The 14,922-nt window shown below is 34.8% G+C and overlaps 2 protein-coding genes across 2 annotated transcripts in view; both read left to right on the plus strand.

Moving 5' to 3' along the window:
- The first annotated feature begins 2,216 nt into the window (after positions 1–2,216).
- sostdc1a (sclerostin domain containing 1a) lies at positions 2,217–5,960 on the plus strand. The gene is made up of 2 exons (XM_051862691.1): positions 2,217–2,617; positions 4,922–5,960. Exons 1-2 carry the CDS (start codon positions 2,419–2,421, stop codon positions 5,314–5,316), a joined length of 594 nt encoding a protein of 197 aa, XP_051718651.1. The 5' UTR covers positions 2,217–2,418; the 3' UTR covers positions 5,317–5,960.
- A 1,489-nt stretch (positions 5,961–7,449) lies between these two features.
- The window catches only part of crppa (CDP-L-ribitol pyrophosphorylase A), a 43,390-nt gene continuing 35,917 nt past the window's right edge, over positions 7,450–14,922 (plus strand). The window contains exons 1-3 of the mRNA XM_051862670.1: positions 7,450–8,521; positions 9,176–9,449; positions 12,875–13,024. Of these exons, the coding sequence (XP_051718630.1) occupies positions 8,289–8,521; positions 9,176–9,449; positions 12,875–13,024 (657 nt within the window). The 5' untranslated portion in view covers positions 7,450–8,288. The remainder of the gene's footprint in view (positions 8,522–9,175; positions 9,450–12,874; positions 13,025–14,922) is intronic.

A 14,922-nucleotide genomic window follows, 5' to 3' on the forward strand; every position in this document is an offset into this window, starting at 1 on the left:
GTATTTAAAAAATCATAATCGGAGCACATGTTGGAAATGGATTACTAAATATACATTTTTCAGAAATGAAAAAGCTCTTGTCTTAACCAGAGTCCAAATGCATAATGGTGTAATTTGTTTAAAACAGCCATCTAACGACAATTAGCTAGTGTGGTATGTCTTAACCATTTTACATCATTTTCACATATCTTTAGGTGGTTCTAATTTTAAAAGTTTATGTTTATAGATGCCAACCTTTTCCATCTAAAAACAGCACAGATGGCAATGTTCAGGATCTTGTGTGAAGGGGTTCAACTATAAAGCTGAAAAAAAAGAGATGCATTTGTATCTGAATCGACACTTTTTGCCAATTACAAAGACTGCAAAAATCTTCAATCATAATGCTGATATATTTGTGTTTGGTTGCCATAAAAATAAGGGTTGCAAAAGAGGGCTTTCACAAAAGAGGCTTTCACATAAGAACCATTTTGGGTTCCACAAAGAAGCGAACAGTTCTTAAAAGAACCATGTTTTTCTTAATGAGAAGAACATTTTAATAATCTAAACACCTTTTTCCTCTATAGAACAATTTGTGCAATGGAAATGGTGATTCTTCATTGATGATGCCAAGAACCTTTAGTTTTAAGAGTATGGGATCGGAACTGATCTCAGAGCAGCTTTTGCATTTTAAAAACCTTGATTAACTGTTATTTTAAACTTTATATATCAAGGAATATGTGTCTATTTTATATAGTCTCAGTGCCTGAGTTCATGTGTGCATGGCAGACAGAAAGAAGGTGAGTTAGAACAACATGTGCAAAAAAACAAAAATACATCTTGATAACATCTTTATAAGATAAACTAACCTGAAATGGAGAGAATGTTATTGTTTTGCAAGTAAAAAATCTGTCAATGTATCTCTGGAAACCCTTTGGATCTGCCCCCTTGCTCAATAGTTTTAGTCTTGAACATAATTTTAAGCTTTAAAAACTGTAATCACACTAAAGAGTTAATCTAACCTTGTTACTGTTGAGCCACACACATCTCAGCATGGGGAAACTTGATAAATCAAGAAGTCAACCCTCTCATAATGTAAGGGAAATATGAAAAGGAAAATTTTATAATATGAATAAAGTAACTATTATATAAACACGTTTGATGTTTTATAAATTATGTTTTTCGGTCTACATCTTATAATCTAAACGCTTTATGTTTTATATATTATAGTTTTCTTCCAAGTACCTTCTGGCGAGATGAAGGTGCGTCACACTTAAATCACACACTTTGGCAAATGATCTTGATTTTCCTGTGGGGAAAAAAAACAAAATAATTAGTGGTGCTAAATAAACAACGGAGGAAATGAACTATATAACTAAAGTGCAGTCTGTAAATCTTCACGTCTCAGCAGACACACGTAACTCTTGTTTGATTGACGACCTAATCATAGCTCAGCATTTCTTCTGAGCGCGCACCCCTGACAGCACAGGGAACGCGCACGCTGACAGCGTCATGGGAAACTTTTGGTTGCTGTTTTTTTCTTTGCTTGTCCATAAGGTGGCAGGCTTTTCCTTAAAATCTTGTTTCCACCACGCGAAGAATAAGTTTATAGCAGGTCTATTTGCGTTTGCATTGTTTTCATTATTCATTACTTCCTTTGTATAGTAGATAATATGCAAATTCAGGCAGGGGCATGTTTTCTTTCTTTCTTTCTTTCTTTCTTTCTTTCTTTCTTTCTTTCTATAAATCTATCTGTGATTATACTACAGTTTTAAACGTTTATCATGAAATATTGTCTATACTTAACTTAAAAACAGTAAAATAGTACGCATTAGCCTACAGTATACACTGCAGTATACAATAGCCCAGTTGCTAGTATGTTTATCAATCAATCAATCAAATAAACAATTAATCAGTCAGTCAAACTTATCATCTTTGCCACAAGGAATGAAGTCGTTTTCACCTCATTTTCAATAAACAGATCAAATCAACTTGCCAGACATATTATTGTTGATTAATTGCTGTTTAAATGAGGAAATAATGTTTTCTCTGTCACTTTTCGTAAGTAATTTCACAATAAATACTTTGTGGGCAGATTGCTTGCAACACCCTTTAAAAAATCATGCACAAAGTTTGCTTATATAAAGTGCTCAGTGTTTAACAGCACAAACATCTCTAAGTGAATTAGGGGCTCTCAGGGAGTCCAGTAACCATTAATTTGACTCCAGATGTTGGAGCACATCACAGGGTCGAGTGTTTCACTGGGTGTGGTTTAGAGGAGAGACTGCGCGCGTTTTATCATTCCGCTCACCTGAGCCTTTGCCAAAGCTGGAGGCGGGAGCGTATATATACTGTATATATAAGCCAAGACATGATAGTGAGTGAGAATCCTTCAGATTCCAGGAGCATCTCTCCACTGCCTGCGGGTTATTTCACATCACCATGTATATAAACGCACCCGAATCGTGCAATTTCATGTTTTTATTTTGCTTTTTAATAAGGAGTGGTCTGACTTTGAAGAATGATGCTACGGAGATTTTCTACACCCATGTGGTCAGTCCCGTTGAGGATACTACTCAGAGCAACGCGTCTCTGAACCGCGCGCGCACCGGTGGAAGAGGCTTCACTGCGCACGAGAGAGGTGAGTTCACGCGCCTCGCTATTACACTTGTTTGCATTAGTGGTTATTGATATTGCAGCTTTTCTTTTTAAGAACTGGCGTTTAAAGGGATCATTCTGGTGTTTCATTTAGAGTTAAGGTTTACAATAAACCAGTTTTAGTGACATTTTCTATGGAAAGTGATAATTTTGAGAAACGCTGTTTGAATCTTCACGTCTTCATTTGATAGCTGCAATATCAGAAATAACCTAAAAACATTTTTTTATTCAAGACAAAAATATTATTTTACATCACATCAACCTAATACATTAATTTACCACCAAAACCAATTTTTATGGTTTAAATTAGGTAGAAATAGCTCTTTAAGATACAAATTTCAGGTTACAAGCCTACTTTTTACAGTGTAATTTCCCACACATCAACTTTAAAATCTTTAAAAACTTAAAAATTTGTCCCTTTATAAATTTAAAGTCAACTAAACTCAATTTAAATGGGTCCCACTTTATATTAAGTGGCCTTAACTACTATGCACTTACGTTTAAATTAATAATTTGATACAATGCACTTACTATGTACATACATGTTTTTACATTGTACTTATATTTTAAAAACACCTGCATGTAATTACATCTGTAATTAATTTCTGTAATTGCATTTATAATTACACTGTTGACCCATCCCTTACCAACCCATACCACCAAAGCTTTCCCTAACCTTACCCATATCCCACCTCAATAGCAGCAAAAGTGTTTTGCAATTCAATATGAACCCACTAAGTACATTGTACATATTTTTTGATGTAAGTACAAAGTAGTTAAGGCCACTTAATATAAAGTGGGACCAATAAAGGTTTAAAACCTAATAAATAACATATATCCAATGTTTTGCACATGGACTGGTCTTTTTTTTCTGACATTCCCTTAATTTCTACATTACTTTGTCTTTGATCATGTGAACTAAATATTCTCATATTTATTTGCTCATTCATATATAGGCCTAAAATAGAAAGTAAGCAGACATTGGCTGATATTTAACTTTTTGCTCTGGTGAATATTTCTTTCAGAAGTTTATGACTGAAAGTCAATTTCTGTATAGTCATATAGAGATACTTTATACCTTGCCCATCTTCCACCGTTATTGCCTAGGAAAAAAGAGCATTTAACACATGTTGACCTAGTGGGGCATGTTGTCACAATGAAAACCACCATTAAACAGCCTATTATAGCTTTTGCAGCAGAATGTAAACAGTAAAAATCTCTATTAATGATATACAATTAATCGTTTCTCCACATTTTAAGGGTGAAAGTTATCTATGCCTTTTAGGGTTAATGGTATGGCGTAATTCTGTAGGAAATTATATGGATTACATAGTCTCTTGGCTCACAACCACACCGGGCAGCAGAGATAAAAGAGTGCCGAGCACAATGTGTGCTGCTGAGAGAGAGAATCCTGTCAGACTGGGAAAGTGGAGGTGCAGCTCAGTTTTTTCAGGAAGTCTCCAGGGGGAACCCTGTTTGTTTTGAACGACCGTAACTTGAAGTAGGGAAGAAGAAAATGTCCCTCCGATCCCCATTCATCACGTCCTGTCACAGAGAGAGGGGGGTACATTGTAACTGAGGTGTGTTGCTGCTGTGTGAATGGATTTTGGCTTGGGTTACGCTGACAAGCGGCACTGCTCTGAGGCAGAACAATGCTGACAGTATAGCCAGCAGCACCGGCGAAATCTGACAATAAGAGGCTCAGAGTCGTCATTCATCTGTACGCTAAACCATTTCCGCTCAAAAATATGAAGCAAACAAAGCCTATCATCCATACGACTGTTGTTTATGTCTGCTCACAAACCATGAAGGAACACTTTAGAACAGCACCAAGGTGTATCCTACAAGTCTTTCTTCATTGGTCTTTAAAGATTTACGCCAAGATAATTTGCAAATTTGGCTACCAAAAGTATCTTGAATGAAATCATGAAATCAACCATTTTTTAATGGAATATTGCAGTATTTATTATAAATGATTTATCAGCTGGTTTTTAATACATGTGGCCTCGTAATCTTTAATCAAAATAACTTCCCCTCCCTCTTGCAACAACACCTCTTCTCTTCTCTGATGATGCGTTTACTGGCGAGAGGGCGGAACAACCTGTCACTCACATGAGATCGACCAATGGCAAACCACAACCAATTCCCAGTGGACAAAATGAAGTCCCGCCCTACATTTTTTCTTGTTTGAGAAGATGTTTCACTTAGATGTACGTCAAAATAGGGAAGAAAAGACTATCGCAACTTCCGTTTCATGCCAACCTTATGTTTTTACTTTGTGTTACAGAACGAGTCCCAGTCGGCTGCAGAGAGCTGCGGTCCACAAAGTACATCTCAGACGGCCAGTGCACCAGCATAAACCCTGTTAAAGAACTGGTGTGCACAGGACAGTGTCTTCCTGCTCAGATGCTGCCCAATTGGATCGGCGGATACGGTAGGAAGTTCTGGAACCGCCGAAACAATCAGGACTGGCGCTGCGTGAACGACAAAACCCGGACCCAACGGATTCAGCTCCAGTGCCAGGATGGCAGCACCAGGACCTACAAGATCACAGTGGTGACCTCCTGCAAATGCAAAAGATACACACGGCAGCACAACGAATCTGGAGTCAAGTCTGAGGGATACGCTCATACACAGATAAAAAAGCAAAAAACCAAAGGGGGCACTGGGATGGAACGCTAAATGAGTCTCTGCTCGGACTGAGCTACTAGATTTTCTCATTTAAATGAACTTGGTATGAACGAGAGAGCTTGTGACGTCAGCTCACAGGAGCAATGAACTTTCTTTGTGCTGCCTTTGTGAGCAAGTGCAGGGCTCTGAGTTCACTGTGAAACTTTGGAAGCAAGAGAAAAAGACTAAATCTCATCATCAACATAATCACAATTAACATGCAGCCCATGTGACCCTGATGTGTCGAAAGAGATTGGCAATGACAACTGCATATTGCATTACAAAAATGATTAGAAACACGCCTGTGATTCTAATAGTTTTTGTCATCACTGCCTGATATGTGTGGTAATCACTTGCTGTAGTATATACTTTAAGCAACAATAGGAGCAGTTCTCAAACCTGGGAAATGCATAGCTACATGTGAATTAAATGTCTGTAAATATACATATGCATTTGTTTGTGTAATTAATTGTTTTGCAGGACCTTTATGTGTTAAAAAATGTAATGTGACGTATAAGCTGATGTAATATATTTTGCCTTGACTTTGAAACATTTTAGTTTGTGCAAGCATTATTCAGACAATATATTGCACTATAGTGACAATGCTCATATTGGCTATTATGGTGTAAAAGCATTAAAATGAAAACATCTGAAAATGTCTCAGTATAATAATTTGGATCTCTAGATGAGGTGACGTCATCAACTTCTGTTATGCCTAACTGAACTGTAATTAGTCCAATAATTCAATACATTTTTTGTATTAATGGACCAATGTACCACAAACATGCTTAATTATTTTCATTTATGACAAACAGTTTATATAAAATACACTTAAGAACAGGTGACAAAATTCATTCTAAAAACAGTGAAAATTATAAATAATAGTAATTAAGAATAACATTTCATGTGCAAATATAAAGACAAGGCAGGGTGAACACACAAGATTTAATAATTTATATTTTCATTTACTACCAGTGTTGGGGGGTAATGCATTACAAATAACTTCAGTTAAATAATCGGATTACTTTTAAAGTAACAAGTAACACATTACTTTTAAATGTACAACTGAATATCTGAGTTACTTTTTCAAATAAGTAACACAAGTTACTTTGTTTTTCCATTTATTGACCTGCTGTACAGACGTGAATTTGAATTTCCTTCAACCTGAGGAATTTTCTTTTGTAATTAAAATACAAACAAACAAGCGCAGCTCAGGTGAGAAAAAGTAATGCAAAAGCATTACTTTCCATAAAAAGTAACTAACACAATTAGTTGTAATAATATTCTCTAAGTAAAGTAACATTCCCCAACACCACTTACTACTGTTTATTCTTAGTTATCTATTCAAATAGTTAGTTTTCCTAGTAAGCTATTAATTGAATAGGCACTAGAAAAATTTTTATTAGTAGGCTAACACTTTATTGAGGGTACGTTTACACGACAACGATGTAAAAAAAAACGGAAGTTTTTTCTTCGTATATATGGGTACGTTTACACGACAACGATGTAAAAAAAAAATGGAAAAGTCTTTTCTTCGTATATATGGGTACGTTTACACGACAAGGATATGCTTGAAACGGAGAGGTTTTTCCTTTGAGTTTCCCACGTACAGACGACACAGTTGTCAAAACGATCCCCATTCATACGAATCCGTGGAAATTACTAAAAACGCTGTATTCTGCTGATAGGCCATTAGATGGCGATGAAACACCAGAGCCTGAACACGTGATACGAATGTGCATGATGTCATTGTTTTCAAAGATACACGTTTTTGTTGTTTACACGGAAACTGTTTTCAAAAACTTGCACTTTGAAGTTTGCGTTTTCAGGCCACCAAAACGCCGTTGTCGTGTAAGGGGCCGTTTACACGACACTGTTTTCAACTAAAAATGGAAAACTTTTTATGCGTTTTGGCCATTTCATGACAACGCCGTTTCGGTGGCCTGAAAATGCAAACTTTTGAAAACGGGTTTCAAAGTCTCCATGTAAACAACAAAAACGCGTATCTGTGAAAACGATGACGTCATGCACATGCGCATTACACGTTCAGTCTATAGTGTTTCATCGCCAACTAATGGCCTGCCAGCAGAATACAGCGTTTTTAGTAATTTTCACGGATTCGTATGAATGGGGATCGTTTTGACAATGGAAAACTCAAAGGAAAAACTTCTCCGAAGCATATCGTCGTGTAAACATGCCCTAAATGAACGGCCAAAACGCATACAAAGATTTCCGTTTTTAGCTGAAAATGGTGTCATGTAAACGGCCCCTATGACAACAACACTGTCAAAACGATCCCCATTCACACGGGTCCGCGAAAACGACTAAAAACGCTATATTATGCATACCAGGTCAATAGTTGGCGATGTCACGTTGTAAAGAAAGACTACGCGCCTGCGCACATAAGCAATTTTCACAGAGAACTCGCGCCAACACCTAAGAAGCTGTCGCCGTTTTCACGGAGATGATAACGGTATCATTTAAAAAAAAAAAACTGTACTGAACCCAGTTTCCAAATGTTTGCGTTTTCAGGTCCCCAAAACGCCGTTGTCATGTAAATGAACGACTAAAACGCATAAAAAGTTTTCCGTTTTTAGTTGAAAATGGTGTCGTGTAAACAGGCCCTAAGTCTTTTAATGTTAACTTTTCTGATTAGTCATAACATATAACAAATAGCCCAAAAAAGTGACAAAAATGTTATTGTCATTTAAAAATGTTGACCAGGCCTGCATGTATTCCGATTGGGAATACAATTTTAACAAACATTAAATGATGCGATACAATGAGATCAGTTCACAGCTGCTGCAGTCTATGACAGACTCAGTCTGATAAAGTGGAACCACGGGAAAGCTGCAACATTACTGCGGTGAAACACTGCTCAAACCCCGCTAACCACCCGAACACAGAATGCAAAATACCGGTTAACAGGTTCTTTCCATGAACACGGTTGCCGCAAGTGAGGAACTTATTAAAACGCTGGAGAAATGCAGCAAGAGCGCTGTTCTTCCTCCGACAGGCCTCTGGATCCCGGCGGTCTGCTCACATGCGACGCCGAGCGGAGCGCTGACCGGCTCGGGTGCGCGGCGGTGGATTTCCCGGTAGCTGTAGTTCTGCCCGCGGGAGGCTCCGGAGAGAGGATGGGACTGCCCACACCAAAACAGTTCTGCACCATTCTTAACAGACCTCTGATAAGCTACACAATTCAAGCCTTTGAGAGGTGAGACTGGCCATTCCGTGTCCGTGAGCATACGAAACTGATTTTATTAACCTAAATACTCGACTTGTTGTTTGTTTTTAGCAGATGAAAACAGCATAACAATAAATCATTATGCCTGTCACAATTACGTCTATTAGTTTGACAATAGGACTTTTTTCCTCCCAAGTAAACGGGCAACAGTCCAAGGACACCTACTGCATGTAGATCTTGGCCAGAACAGCCTTTTCAGTCCTTATTAAGAACATCTGCAGATGCTGCAGAACTTGGGAAATACTAAAAGCACTTGACATTGACTTGGCATATTTAATAAACTGCACTGTGAAGTAAAAGTTAGCTGCGAGTTTCATATTTAAAAAGCTGTCACTTCAATTTTCAGGGACAAAAGCATCAACTTAGAGCTGCTGTAATTCATTTTTTTGGGGGGGAATATTACACTAAAACATCCAGACTGTATGACAGATATCACCTAAATAAGCTTATTAAGATATTAAATTACATTTGTCTCTGTCCTGTTCTAAAAAAAAATACTGAAAAAACACTGGTTACAGCAGCATAACATACAATTTGTTCCATGTCTCACTCCACTGTCTCAGCGATTATGTTGTTTTATCTTTTTTTAACACTAGACCTGTTCTATCTGTATATTCTTGACAGATTACCATGGATCGGAACTGTTGTCGTTGTGGTTGCTACAGAGAATCATGACTTGATGCTGAATATTGTCCTGAAATTTAATCACACAAAGGTAAAAGTAGTCCACGGAGGAACCACCAGACACAGGTCTATCTTCAACGGACTTCAGGCCTTCAGTAACTCTACTGACTTATTGACACCTAAACCAAAAGTGGTCATCATCCATGATGCTGTACGTCCCTTTGTGGAAGAAGATCTTCTGTTGAAAATCACCCTAGCAGCTAAAGAGCAAGGGGTTTGTTTTCTCTTCTTTATCCATATATTGTTTCAAAATAGGGCATTTTTATGTTTGTTAATAGTGTGGCTGGAGCTTTTTTTGTATTATCATCAATGTTTTATCTAGTTTTTGTTCATGGATTATGTCTAGCGGTGGTTTGAAGACAAAAAATTAAAACCTATGTTAATCTTTGCCCAAAATATAATTATGCTGCCATATAAACAACCCAAAATTGAAGTAAATTATACACAAGATAAGATTTAATTCAAATATTATTGTGTGTGTGTCTGCCATATGGAATAATTAATTTTAAAACCCTCCCTGAAATGTTTGCGGTGATGAATGTCTACACTGAATGTCTAAACACTCCCCCCATAATCTGCTGTACCACATGGTCCAAATGCCTGTCAAATTTATGGAGTGAGTGAAAGTCAGGCTACCTAAAGCTGTTGAAGGAGGCTTCAGAGATAGCCGTGTCTGACTGAGAAGCTGTTATATAATAAATATGAAAAACTCCAATCAGAGAAATTAATAATAATTAATAAATATTTAAATTAACATTAATTAATTGAATCTTTAGATATGTTGCAGAACAAGAATCCACTACAGAATGTTCCACCCTTCCAAGGTAAACGTATTGAAATTGGAAACAGAATAACTTAAATTTAATGGTTAAATTAAATGTAAGTAAACAAAAAGCATGTCTTATTAGTTGAAACCATACAACTTGTACAATTTAACAATTTATTAATGAATTTTTATTAAATTAAGTTTAACAAAATAAAAAAATTAATTTATAGGGCCCTATATGAAATGGTTTTTTTTCTCAAATTCCGTTTGTGTTTTCTTTTCTGTATTCCATTTTAATGGTTTAATTAAATTTTAATAATAAAATATCATGTCTAATCAAATGAATTGATAAAAATGTAACAATTTCATATATATATATATATATATATATATATATATATATATTGCAGTAATAGGTTCATATGAAATGGTTTTTTTTTTTCCAGAAATTCTGTGTTTTTATTTTTTATGAATTTATCCTTTAATAAAAATGTTAATTATAAACTGTGGCAATCAAATGAAGGCATAAAACATTACCAATTTACTTAATCTTTTTTAAATATAATCAAATGAACATTCGTTTTATTTTCTGGCAAACACAATGCAAAATGTTAAAATTAGGGGTGTAACGGTACACAAAAGTCATGGTTCGGTACGTACCTTGGTTTTGAAGTCAGGGTTTGGTACGGGTTCGGTACAGAAAAACTAAAACTAAACATAAAATTGCTTTTTTTTTTAATTAAACAGTGGTTTCTTAGCAAATTGTGTTTCTGTGTTTAATTGTTTCTGCTGATGCTATAATCTATGTAGGGAGCCCTTACTTGAACATTATGCTACTATAATATTAAAGGTTAACAACTGAGCTCAAGCTATTAGTCTAAATTCAATCGCTTTTTATTTTTAGATATAATAATCAACACTCAAATAACAAATTGTATGCAAACATTTAAGCTGCACATAAGGCGGTATTTGCATTAACTTAATTATAAATCTAATTATAAAATTAATTTTTACTCCAATTCGTTGTTGAAATATAATCATTTACACAGTGGCTGTCATTTTCACGACAGATTTATTTAACCATACATTAAATAATCAAGACATAGCAAGTAAAATATAATGAATATATAGGCTGATATAGTGCATATATTAAGCGAAAGAGTTTTGGACACTGAATGGCTTTTCTGAGGTAAATGCTACTTGACATATTGTTTACAAGCTGTTTTATTGACGTCTTTCCACCGTTGAAACACTGATTGAGAGATTTGCATGCGATATGACCGTTTCAGTAAGTTGTACTGTATCTTTCAACATACCTTCAGATGTTCATTCATGTTTATTGTGTAACTAGTTTTAAAGAGGAAGAGATGATCGCGTTTGCTCGCGCTTTGCTTGAACTGAGGTGCCTATGCAGTGATCTGTCATGCCACATCAAAGCGCGTCAAAACGGCATTTTCTGTTTGAATTTCGTGATTTCGTGGGCAGAATTTGAAGGATGACACTTTGTTTCTTATCAAAAGTAACAAAACGCAGAGCTCATTGCGATAATTGGTGGTTAGGCTAAAATGCTGAATTCTTCATGTAGGGCCTACTGCTTTTGTCTTATCCACCTGTCTTTGTCCGTTGTCGTAATTCACCGGGAAATCGAAGTGTTCCCAAACAGGAGACCTTAATGTTGCAATGTAATGCATTCTGTACACACGTGCACCATACCGAAAGCCCTGTACCGAAACGGTTCGGTACAAATATGTGTACAGTTACACCCCTAGTTAAAATGTAAACGTATAAGAAAAATAGTTTGATTATTCCGTTAAGTTTTAATAATTGTATTATTATTATTATTTTTAGTATTATATTACTTTGAGAGGTACATTTTACTTTACAATAGTAATATATTTCTGTCACAATTTCTTCAAGTTAAACCAAACTTTTATTTTGATGGTTAGTCGTGAAGATTTTTGAGTTTCTGTGTGTACAGTACATGATGTGATTTTCTCAAATGAAATGGTGAAATGCTGGTGAAGTGACTCTCAGAGCAGCTCTGGAGATGAAGTTGTATTCATGTCCTCATATAGTGAGACGGCAGACGCTGAAAACACGAGAGTCATGCTCAAGTGTAGTTTACGAAACCGCGCCATTCATCCACACAGAGACACGTAGAACATGAATTCCTATTTAAATGGTCCTTTTGCAGTTAAATATACACAAATGCTAATCCATTGTGATTTAATTAAGTGTACAACCCTACAAAAATGGATTAATTCTGTGATGTTTTCGGCATTGCAGAAATCATAGGGCCCTAAATAACATTTTACAATACTACAGTTTTAATATAAATATAAAAAAACTCCAAAAAGAGAATCTCTTTTAATATCTATGAAATTTCAGATATGCTACAGAACAAGTACCCGCTACCTACAGAATATTCCACCTTTCCAAGGTAAACGTTTTGAAATCTCTATCAGGAACAGAATAAATTTAGCAGAAGACGAGAAATCCTGCTTCATTTTTGTTTTGACTGCATTGTGGGCTGTTCCAATGTCCATAAATCACTAAGATAAACATATTGTTGACACCTCTCAGCACTACTCCTTACAGCATGAAACCGGATAAGATATTTTAGCAATGTTTTTGCTGGCTTTGATACGTGAGGTTCAAGATTTCTGTGATTTTCTTTTAAATCTCCTCTCCAAGGCTATGACATGGGCTGGAAATCAAAACCCAGATGTTTATGAAACACTCATAAGAATTTGAGAAGGATAGTGATTCATTGCCTGACCCAAATGCACCATTGTTTAGTAATCACGAATAAACAGATTTTCACAGGGCATGTTTTTAATTGTCCGATTATCCACCTTTCTTGTTCTTTCCAGGCCTCGGGCGCAATACGTCCTCTAGTGTCCACGGTCATTGCAACCACGTCAGAAAGCTACCTGGACCACTCGCTGGAGAGAGCGAAGTACAGAGCCAGTGAAATGCCTCAAGGATTTCTTTATGACATTATTTTCCAGGCCTACCAGCAGGTATGAGCAACACAGACACATTTATTAGTTAGCTTAAACCTTATTTATAATGTGCAAAGTACATTAAGGTTGACTGATAATACAAGCCTCAGACACCTTGTGACTTTTATTGTAATATTGGGCATCTCAGTATTTATGTTTTTATATGTATTTGTAATAAAACAAAAATATAAAATATTTATATAGTTATGTATTATAATTAATATATATTATATAAATGTATGTGTGTGTGTATATGTATATATGTGTGTGCATGTGTATATATATATATATATATATATATTAAGGCTGGGTATTGACACAATTTTCACGATTCAATTCGATTTCTATTCACATGCTTGCGATTTGATTCGATTCAATATCGATTATTTTGGATGTAGTATATCAGTTACAGCACATGGCAAATTTTCTAGAGGAAAAAAATCTCAACTAATGCTGTAAACTACACATGTGAGTCAGTTGGTACTACATTACTATAATATTGTTAAAATTAACTTATTTATATACAAACACTTAAATTACACTCAATGATGTTTTTTATAATAACTAAAGTTTAAAATTACATAATCATATTTCTACTTCAATTCATTTTTTTGAAATATAAACATTTAAATCTAGGCTGTCATAACTGATTTATTCAAACATGCATTAAATATTGAAGAACATTAAAAATTACAATGAATATGTAACGGTGCATAGCTATATTTTTCAGATAGCTGACTTTCTAGAGTTCACTTTTCTAGCTGACTAATGAGTTTATGGTCACTGAATATGTTTTTCTGAGGTAAATGTGACGTTACATGACATTGTTTACAAGCTGTTTTATTGACCTCTTTGAGAGGATGTTCACATGCGCTCTGTGCTGCCGCCAAAACGGTATTTATTATTTGAATCTCATAATAAGATGGACGTCATTTAAAATCGGAGACTTTGCTTCATATCAAAAGTAACAAAGCACAAAGATTATTGCGATTTATCGGATGGGGGGCGCGCTACATATTCTGCTTATTCATCAACTGAAAACAGACTAGACCAATCAATTCTTGGGATTTAAGAATCGATATCGGTTCGTAAAAATGAGAATCGATTAAAATCGAGAAATCAATATTGTTTACCCAGCACTAATATATGTAATATATATATATATATATATATATATATATATATATTAAAATGTATAAAATGTATTCAGACACCTTGAACATTTCATTCATTAATACAGTTTATTCACTATAGTTTAAAAAAATGGTAATAAAATATGACAAGATCTCAGAGTTAAACTGTGTCAGAAAAAAATAATCTTAATTATGTCAGATAACACTTAAGCAAAACATGGTCAGGTCAAAGTGTCTGAATAATTTTTAGTTCCAAATTTTTTATCAATTTTACTGGTAGTCCACTATACGAAGAATTTTTGGGTATAATATGTCACAGTTCACTTTATTTTGCTATCCTTACTTACATAAATGAACTATAGTGTCCTGCACCCACTAGTAAAAATATATCAAAAATATAAAAAATGTCTGAATAATTTTTGGTTTGTCTGTCTATCTATATATCTATATCTATATCTATCTATATCTATATATCTATTTATTTATTTATTTATGCACTGCCAATGTTTGTCTAAGCTAATTTTCTATGAGATTCTTAATATTTGTTCTTAATATTTGTTTTCATATACATTTTTATCAAATATAAATTTTATATCAAATATTAATGTAAATAATTTATATAAATTATTTATATATTTATTTTAGATTTATGTACAGCTTGTTTCTTTTTGAATTTCAATATTTTTCTATGAGATTCTTTTATCTTTATATATATATATATATATATATATATATATATATATATATATAAATTTATCTATCTATCTATCTATCTATCTATCT

This window comes from Ctenopharyngodon idella, chromosome 15 (genome assembly GCF_019924925.1).
Source record: "Ctenopharyngodon idella isolate HZGC_01 chromosome 15, HZGC01, whole genome shotgun sequence".
NCBI classification, from domain to species: Eukaryota; Metazoa; Chordata; class Actinopteri; order Cypriniformes; family Xenocyprididae; genus Ctenopharyngodon; species Ctenopharyngodon idella.

What these genes read in the sequence shown, in the direction of transcription:
- sostdc1a (XM_051862691.1), top strand. Translation starts at nt 2,419, where the DNA reads ATGTATATAAACGCACCCGAATCGTGCAATTTCATGTTTTTATTTTGC. An exon ending in CTTCACTGCGCACGAGAGAG is followed by an intron (nt 2,618 to 4,921) that starts GTGAGTTCACGC and finishes TTTGTGTTACAG; the next exon opens with AACGAGTCCCAGTCGGCTGC.